At 36.2% G+C, this 10,129-nt stretch overlaps 1 protein-coding gene across 1 annotated transcript in view; it reads right to left on the reverse strand.

Annotated features, from left to right (window-relative positions):
* C8A (complement C8 alpha chain) overlaps positions 1-10,129 on the reverse strand; it is a 69,178-nt gene that overhangs the window by 52,597 nt on the left and 6,452 nt on the right. Inside the window, exon 3 of the mRNA XM_029945822.1 lies at positions 5,846-5,899. Coding sequence (XP_029801682.1) covers positions 5,846-5,899 — 54 coding nt within the window. The remainder of the gene's footprint in view (positions 1-5,845; positions 5,900-10,129) is intronic.

The raw sequence follows: 10,129 nt of genomic DNA on the forward strand, positions 1-10,129 counted from the left end.
CAGCCCACTGAGAAAGGTAGGAAGAGTGTCTGTTACTGCCAATATTATCATAACTTCAGAGAGTCAGGTAGCCTCTGCTGTGACGAATGACACAATTATCACCCTAGTATAGGGGGAAAGGTGCTCCAAATCTCATGCTAAGTATTCCATGAGCTACTAGTCAGGTTGAATGATGGCATCAGTCTGAAACCCTAGACAAGGATCCAGGGGATAGTCAGGAAAGTGATGTTCATCTTTAACAATGATTTTCAAACTTAGATCCCAAGACTCTTCTACACTCTAACATATTACTGAGGACTTCAAAGAGCCTTTGTTCAAGTGGGCTGTATCTACTGATCCAAAATCAAAATCAAAACAGAAAATTTAACAATATGTATTTATTCAAATTTATTATAGCAAATTCATCACATATTACAATATATACCATGATTTTATTTGAAAACACATTTTCAGAAAAATAATTAGTGAAAAGTATGTCATTGTTTGCAATGACGTTACATGTTTGCAAATTTCTTTAATGTCTAGGTTAGTAGGACACACTTAGATTCTCAATATGTTGCTATATGTTGTTTTGTTGAGGTTTATGAAGAAAAATCAGCCTCATATATTTATGTATTTATGTAGCTGAAAATTCTACATAGTTGAGGAAATTATAGTACTCCTTTTTAGGTAACTGTGGGTATTCTTCTTTGATACTATACTACAACTTGACAAGTTGACAATTTCTTTTTTTATTTTGTTTTTTGAATGTTTATTTATTTTTGGAGAGAGAGATACAGAGTGTGAACAGGGAAGGAGCAGAGAGAAAGAGGAGGAGATACATCAGCCCAGAGCCTGATGCGGGGCTCAAACTCACAAACGATGAGATCATGACCTAAGCTGAAGTCAGGTGTTTAGCCCACTGAGCCACCCAGGCACCCTGACAAGTGGTAATTTCTTAAATGTTAGTTGCAGTGTGGAATCTTAAAGCATATCAATGAATTGTTTTTTGTAGCCTGTTGCATTAAAGTCCACTGGTCTATGTGTACCTAGAATGAACCTGGCACTTACACATTATTTTAATGTGCAAATCACTATGCAAATCTTTAAAATAGTAACACATTTCACTCAGCAATATAAAAGAGTCAGATTGATTAATATCACCAGTGATCTCATCAAGCTCATAGTAGTGGATATGGTTTCCAAATTTTTAATTTTTGTTTGAAAGCTCAAATTTTGTTATTTGGTTATTTGGTTTCCTTGAAGGGATGGCTTCCCTGTCCAATGTCTGCCAAAGAGCTAAGCCTGAATAACCACAGCCTGGCAGCTCACTTATCATGTAAAAACAATGTTCCAGGAAAAAAGTGGCTATTCTGACTTCACTATTCAAGCAATCGCTTCTTCTCAAGACAACCATCATGCTTCAATGCAGCAGAAGTTCTCAACGCATTCCTCCCATTTTGGCACATAGAATAGTTAAATAACATGTATTCGAAGATTGAGGTTTATAAAATTCATAACTTTTACCGTGTGGCGGGAGACTTTCTTAAGTAAAACTTGATTTCTTTGCTGTGAGTTTGAAGCTGCTGCTTTGATTTGTACCACAACCACAGTAGTTTTAGCCACCATAACTTTTGCACCATCAGTGGAAATATTAGCACAGTGAAAAGGTCAAATGTCTTGTTGTGGTATTGTTGTGAACTCACAGAGCCCCTCTGAAAAGATCTTGGGGACTCCCTGGGGTCTGAGGACCACACTTTGAGAAACTCTGATCTATCAAAGGACACAAGTAGTCATACCAGTGCTACTGTCCCTCCAAAGAAAACTTCAGCACTCAGCTCACAATCTTCCCTCTACTGTCATTATTTTCATCATCATGGGAGACTTCATCATCCCCATAAATAAGTTACCCAACACTCTGCTCCTTCGTCACTCCTTTTCCTCATCTTCAGTGACCTTCTTCCTCACTCCAGTATCTTCTGTGGTCACATCCTGGTCCTCACTCTCTGAAACAGCTCCTCCTCCAAATCACTAATTCATCAGTCATCTGTGAATAGTTATCTAGGGGCCCCACAGCCTCTTCTCCTTCTATATTATATGCTCAAGGATTCCCAGTGCACTTTTATTTGGACCTCTTTGGGGCTTTTAGTCTCTTGACACCTAAGCTTTCTATCAGTAAGATCCCTTCCTATTTTCGTTTCCCTTTATAACTAGTTTTAATTCCATGGTCTATCATTTTAAAATCATAACTTTGTCCTAAATTCCTGAACTCCACTGTTCCCTTGATCACACCTACCTGTAAAACCCAATTCTGAATGAACTATCAATTTGTACCCTGGTTAACTCAATCTCATCCTAAACATCGGTTCCTAGGGAAATATTTTTCAACACCCAGATTAGTTATATACCTCCCTTCATATGATTTGGTCAATCTCTGTACATTTTCTTAATACGTAATTATCACATTTGTAATAGTTGTACAGTTTCTGTCTTCACCAGATTATAAACTCTGTGAAGGCAGATACTGTCTGTATATTTGCTGCTGAAGTTCCAGTGCCTGTGATGGTGCCAGATACAAGGAAAGTGTTCATGAATATTTAGGAATGGGGGCAAAAAAAGAAAGAAGTGAGGGAAAGTAGACGGCAAGTAGGGAGAATTGGGGGGGGGGAAGGAAAAGAGGGAAGGTGGAGGGAAAGGAGAGGAGAAGGACAAAGAAAAGAAGAGAAAGAAGGAAATCAATTTACGGGAAATAGAATGACATTATTTAGAGACTTATTTGAACCTGATTTCTGGTTAGAAGCTAATTAATAATTCTAGTAACTAGACATTCAAATAGCTCAAGATTCTGCCCATATGTGATTTTTCTGATTGATTCTCCTAATAATAAAAGCTTGAAGTATAGGAACACGGAGAAAGACAGGGTTCTAATCATAAAGAAAGGTGAGAGAGAAGGTACAGAGTCAAGGTTTGGGAATAGAAAATGACTCCAGCATTAGTTTTGCATCTCACTATGGAATTGTCAAGATAATGTCAGTGTAATCCCACAGAGACTGCATTATGATGTCAAAATGGAAGGAAACAGTATTAATGGATGGAAGCAAAAGCCTAGACAGAGCAGTGCCGTATTGCTGTAGTTTTAAAAGCTTTGTGACATGATGTCTAGACAGAAGTGCACACAGTAATGCTATCACTGAAGCAGGAGCACAGAAGGTACGCAAGGACCATTCATTACGTCATTACAAGGCTCCAGCCTTTTAGCCAATATCAATATGTCCAGCATTTTCTCTTATCAAAGTCCAATGAATCTTTAAATGTAGTTGTTTTTGCTTATTATAAAAGTAATACATTCTCTTTAAAGAGAACATCGAAGAGATTATAAAAGGAAAAAATGCCCCCAATCCTACCACCATTAATATTTTGTTATATTTCCTTTTACTCTATTTTCATAATATAATTGAGGTCATACTATTACATTTCACATCCTGATTTTCCCCTTATATCATAGCAGAAATGTAAACCACTTATGATGGCTACACATGGTTCCATTCCTCTAACATTAAACAATTAGATTATTGGGCATCCAGTGTTTCCATATTCTGTTTCCTGATGACTTATCCTGAGGAGTGGGGTGGCTAGGTTGAAGGATACAGGTGATTTTAAGGTTTATGACTCTTACAGCCAGATGGGTTTCCAAAATAATTGTATCATTTTTCAATTACTTATGGAACCCTGCATATGTATGGTCTAGCAAATCTTGGCAAATAGTTTTAAACAATCTCCAAAAAATAAAAGAAGCATTTCCTAGCTGCTGAGAATCTATTCAAGCACTAATACATTTAATACAGTGCACTGAGAGTCAGGAGTCTTTGATTCTGGTTTGTAGTTTGTATCTCCTTTGTTATTTACTATGAGCAAGTTTCCTTAACTATCTGGCTTTTAGTTTTTTAATCAATAGAATCACCACAAGTCAATATAGTACTATTGCAGTATTTCTCAAAGTGTGCTCTGTGGAGTGCTCAACCTAGGGTTGAGAAGGAAGGGAAGAAAAATGACATGGTCAAATACATTTGGAGAAATTGCATACAACATACAAAATTGCATACAATTGCATGCTGCTCTTAGAAATTTAAATTGTAACATTTTAAAGGCCCTGAGAAGTCCTGCATTTGAATCTACCCAACCCAGCATTTCCCCCTTTTTTTTTTTTTGAGCACATTTCTTTTTTCATGTAACATCTGTAAGATTGTGTAACAATTGAAGAAGGAAGGAAGGAAGGAAGGAAGGAAGGAAGGAAGGAAAGAAAAGGGGAAGGAAGGAAGGAAAGAAGGAAGGAACGGAGAAAGAAAAGTAGCTACTGTGTGCTGGCAACACACAGAATTCCACACAGAACTTCTAGTTCTAGGAATGTTCCAGGCTCTCTACACAATGTGCATAATGCTGTTTCTTCCCCATAAAATAATCACACCTCATTTATCTGGCCAAAACTTCCAGTTCAGCTAAGGCTCATTTCCTCTAGATAGCTTTCCTTGACCAGCCTGCCCTATGTGAACATCATGCCATATACATAGAACTTCTCATGCTTTATCTCCATTCCTACAGTGCACGTTCTGCAAGGCAGGGGTCATGACTACATTGTTCACCATTGTAGCCTAGTGCTAAGTATTGTACTTGACATCTAGTAGGAACTCAGTACAAATGTTGAATATAAATATATAATCTTATTTAATCTTATATTATCTCATGTAAATTTTATAAGAACACTGTGGGGTGGGAACTATTATACCCATCTTATAGGCAAGTAAAATATATTCATAGGGAGGTGAAATAAACCTGCTTAAGGTTATATAGATAGTAAAATGGCAAAGCAAGGATTCAGATGAAGGCCATTCGGTACTAAAACATATGCAGTGTTTAAGCATTCCAAGATATACTACAAAGGGTTTCTGACAAAAGGGGAAGAGTAATAAAAGCAATATTCTAAAGGCTTACTATGTGCCAAGTACTTTATATGAACTCTCTTACCTCCTGAAAAGCACTCAGTGAAATACATATCTCTGTTTTATAGATGACAAAGTTGAGCCTTAGAGTTTCTTGTCCGGGTCCTATAGCACCCCTAGGTGGTGAAGCCAGGACTTAAACCCAGGTTGATCTCACTCCACAGCCCATACCCAATGCCATTTGAAGTATAGCTAATGATTAGTTACCCTGGACAAGTGTCCACATTCACAGAACTCACTTCTGAGTCACCTCCACTGTTCCAATTATTGATAGGAGTTAAAAAGTCACATAGCTCTAATACCCACTGACATCTAGTTACCCAAAACCTTTGAAAAGGAGACTCAGGTGAACACACTCTGATGCCTATGACATTGGCAGAATAAAGAGGAGGATCATGATGTAAACTTCTTGGGGTCCACTGCCTGTATGACCTATTTAACAAGGAGCGAACCCTTGTGATCATCTTCCATGTCTGAGATCCTCACTCATGTTTCATCAATCTAAGGAATTTTGTTCATTCTTCATCAATAGAAATTTTTAGTTGAAAATTTTATATTTGCATTACTTATCAAAATGTGTGCTTAGTTTTGAGGAAAAAAAATCTTTTTTCTGGTGGCCAAGTATAGCAGCAATGGTGGTGATTACACTGATCTGACAGAGACCTGACAATTCCACTGGGTGGCCGAATGACTTATAGCATGTCAACCTGCTTTGTTTCCTTTCTGGCCCTCAATCAGGGAATAATAATTACAACCATCTTAAAGGGACATAATGAGGATTAATTAGTCAGTATTCTTAAAATGCCTGGCAGAGAAGTCTGGTTGTTATGTAACATGCCCCTTCTCTCTCTGGGGCTCAGATTCATTACCTGCGACCCAAGTGGATTAAACCAGATGTCTGAGTCAGTCCTAATTCTAAACACCTGCAATATAGAATGAAGGAAGCGGCCAACAAGAACTTTAGAAGAGTTATTGCAAATATATCCAAGTATGTAAGGAGAATCATGAACATGATGATAAGTGGAAGATGTGAAAGATACCAGATGAAACTTTTAAAGCTGAAAATCATTACAACGGAAATGAAAAATTCATTGAATGGGTTAACAGCAGATTAAATACTGCAGAAGAAAAGATTACAAAACTGGAAGATACAGTGATAGAAACTATCCAAAATGGAACAAAGAGACAAAAAGGACAGCCAACAATAATTTTACAAAAAGGAGCAGAGTCTCAGTGACTTGTGGAATAATATCAAACTGTCTAACCTATCTGAAATTGGACTATCAGAAAGAAAAGAGAGATTATGAGGCAGAGCACATATCTGAACTAATAATGGCAACACTTTTGTTGCCAAATTCAGTGATAACTATAAACCCACAGAACTATACCAAAGCACATCATAATCAAACTGCTGAAAGTCAAAAATAAAGAGGAAATCATAAAAGCAGTCATTTTTAAATAACATATTACACAAAGAAGAATTAAGCAGATTTTTCCTCAAAGACTATGCAAGCCAAAGATAATGGAATAACATCTTTAAAGTGATGTTGCAGGAAAAGAAACAACTCTCTTCAAACTTAATTTTCAACAAAGATATCCTTCAGAATAAAGGCAAAATAAAGACTTTTTTCAGATCACTAAAAATGGAGGATAAATATAGGTGTTTCAAAGAAACACATGCACCCCAATGTTTATAGCAGCCTTATCAATAATAGCCAAAGTATGGAAAGAGCCCAAATGTCCATCAACAGATGAATGGATAAAGAAGATGTGATATGTGTATTTATATATATAATAGAATGTTACTCAGCAGTCAAAAAGAATGAAATCTTGCCATTTGCAACAATGTTGATGGGACTACAGGGTATTATATAGCTAAGCAAAATTAGTAAGGGAAAAACAAATATCATATGACTTCTCTCATCTGAGGAATTTAAGATACAAAACAGATGAACATAGGAGAAGGGAAGCAAAAATAATATAAAAACAGGGAGGGGGACAAACCATAAGAGACTTTTAAATATAGACAGCAAACTGAGGGTTGCTGGAGGGGTTTTGGGTGGGGGAATGGCTAAACAGGCAAGGGGCGTTGAGGAAGACACTTGTGATGAGCACTGGATTCTACTCATAAAATCATTATTGTACTATATGCTAACTCATTTGAATGTAAATTTAAGAAAACACACACTAAAAAAATTAGAAATTTTTTCAACCGAATAAAGAGCACCTACAAAATAACTATAGTTAAAAACATCCTTAACAGTGAAAGACTAAAAGCTTTCCTCTTAAAATTAGGAATAAGACAAAGATGTCCAGTCTTGTAACTTCTGTTCAGCAGAGAACTAAAGATTCTACCCAGGACAATTAGGCAAGGAAAAGCAGTAAAAGTAATTCAGATTGGAAAAAGAGAAGTAAAAATATCTCTATTTCTAAATGACATAATCTTGTATATAGATAATTATAAGAAATCCAAAAACAATATTATAACTAACAAATTATTTCAGCAAACTGCAGGATATAAAAACAGTGTAGAAAACAATTGTATTTCTATATACTAGCAATAAACAATCTGACACTGATATCAAGAAGTCAATCTCATTTATAATAGCATCAAAATATTTAGGAATAAATTTAACAAAAGTATCAGACATACACTGAAAAGTATAAAATATCATAGAAAAACATTAAAGGAGATCTAATTAAGTAAAAAGACATCCAATATTCATGGAATGGAAGACTTGTTATTAAGATGAAAACCCTCCCCACACTGATATGTAAATTCAATGCAATCTCTTTCAAAACTTCAGGGTTTTTTCATTGTTGCAAAATCAGCAAACTGATCTGATATTCATATGAAATTGCAACCCAGAATAGCTATTAAAAATAAAGAACAAATTTGGAGAATTCATACTTTCTGATTTCCAAACTTACTACAAAGCTATTATAATCAAGATCTGTGGCAGTGGCCTGAGGATAGTCATGTGCTATATCAATAAATGTAGTTGGGAGTCTAGAAATAAACATTTCCATGTAGTTGATTTCCTACAAGGATGGCAAGACAACTCAAATGGGCTTGAGAAATCTTTTGTAGGGTTAATAAAAATATTCTAAAATTGTGGGGGTGGTTGAACAATTCTATAACATTACTAAGAGTCATTGAATTGTGTACATTAAATGGGTGAATATTTTGGTATGCAAATTGTTCCTCAGTAAAGATACTAAAAAAAAAAAAAAGAAAGAAAGATCGTCAGACTGGATACTAAAGCAAGATCTATCTATGCACTGTCTACGTGAAGCATTAACTTTAAAGTATGAAGCATTTTGTGCTTGGGTGGTTCATCACTTAAGTGTCAGACTCTTGATTTCGGCTCCTGTCATGATCTCAGACTTCGTGGATTTAAGCCCAAGTCAGGCCCTGTGCTGACAGTGCAGAGCCTGTTTAGGATTCTCTCTCTCTTCCTCTCTCTCTGCCCCTCCCCTGCTCTCTCTCTCAAAATAAACTTTAAAAATAAATAAATAAAGTATGAAGAGTCAGATAATTTAAAATAAGTTATGGCAAAAAACTCACCTCCCAAACAACAATCAAAAGAAAGTAAGAATAGTTCTATTAATAATAGAGTGCAGAACAAAAAACAATTACTATGGATCATGGAAGCCTTTCATAATGATAAGAGGGCAAGCCATCAATAAGACATAATAATTCTAAATATACATAGATAGATAGATAGATAGATAGATAGATAGATAACAGAGCTTGAAAATAAATGAAGCAAAAACTGAAGGAATTGAAAGGAGAAATAGACAAATCCACAAATGTAGGTAGAGATTGTAACATCCCTCCCTCAGTAATTAATAGAACAAGGAGATGAAAAGTTGAGCAACATTAACAACCAACTTGATTTAATGACTTAGCACTACACCCAACAACAAAGAAATACACACTTTTGAGCACACATGATATACTCACTAAGAAATCATTCCTTATCATAAAACAAATCTCAATAAATTAGGATTGAAAATTGTTTAAAATTTTTAAAGCAACACACATGCCAAATGTATTATTTATATAAAATGTTTGAGATTGGATATTACAACTTATTTTCATCACCATTGTTTTAAAATGTTTCTTCCCAACCCCATTTTTTGTTGTTCTTTGGTGTGTTTGTTTGTTTGTTTGTTTGTTTTTATGTATAATGTATTGTCCAGTTAGCTAACATACAGTGTATATGGTGTGCTCTTGGCTTCAGGAGTAGATTCCCATGATTCATCACTTACATGAAATACCCAGTGCTCATCCAACAAGTGCCCTCCTCCATGCCCATCACCTATTTTCCCCATCCCCCTGCCTCACTTCCTTCCACCCTCAGTTTGTTCTCTATATTTAAAAGTTTCTTATGATTTGCCTCCCTCTCTGTTTGCAACTATATATTTTTTTTCTTTCCCTTCCCCCATGGTGTCAAGTTTCTCAACTTCCACACAGGAGTGAAAACATATGATATCTGTCTTTCTCTGACTGACTTATTTCACTTAGCATAATACCCTCCAGTTCCATCCTCGTTATGGCAAATAACAAGATTACATTATTCTTCATTGCCGAGTAGTATTCCATTGTATATATACATACCATGTCTTCTTTATCCATTCATCTGTTGATAGACATTTGGGCTCTTTCCATAATTTGGATATTGTTTTTTTTTTAATGTTTTAAATATTTTATTTATTTTTGATACAGAGAGAGACAGAGCATGAGAGGGGGAGGGGCAGAGAGAGAAGGAGACACAGAACTGGAAGCAGGCTCCAGGCTCTGAGCTAGCTGTCAACACAGAGCCCGATGCAGGGCTCTAACTCACGAATGTGAGATCTGACCTGAGCCGAAGTAGGAGGCTTAACTGACTGAGCCACCCAGACACCCCCATAATTTGGCTATTGTAGATAACACTGCTATAAACACTGGGGTACATGTGCTCCTATGAATCAGCACTCCTTTGTTCCTTGGATAAATTCCTAACTACTGCTAGGTCATAGGGTAATTCAATCTTTAATTTTTTGAGGAAACTCTGCACTGTTTTCCAGAGTGGCTGCACCAGTTTGCATTCCCACCATCAATACAAGGGGGTTCCTTTCTCCATCTCCTCACCAACATCTGTTCTTTC

Source organism: Suricata suricatta, chromosome 8 (genome assembly GCF_006229205.1).
Source record: "Suricata suricatta isolate VVHF042 chromosome 8, meerkat_22Aug2017_6uvM2_HiC, whole genome shotgun sequence".
NCBI classification, from domain to species: Eukaryota; Metazoa; Chordata; class Mammalia; order Carnivora; family Herpestidae; genus Suricata; species Suricata suricatta.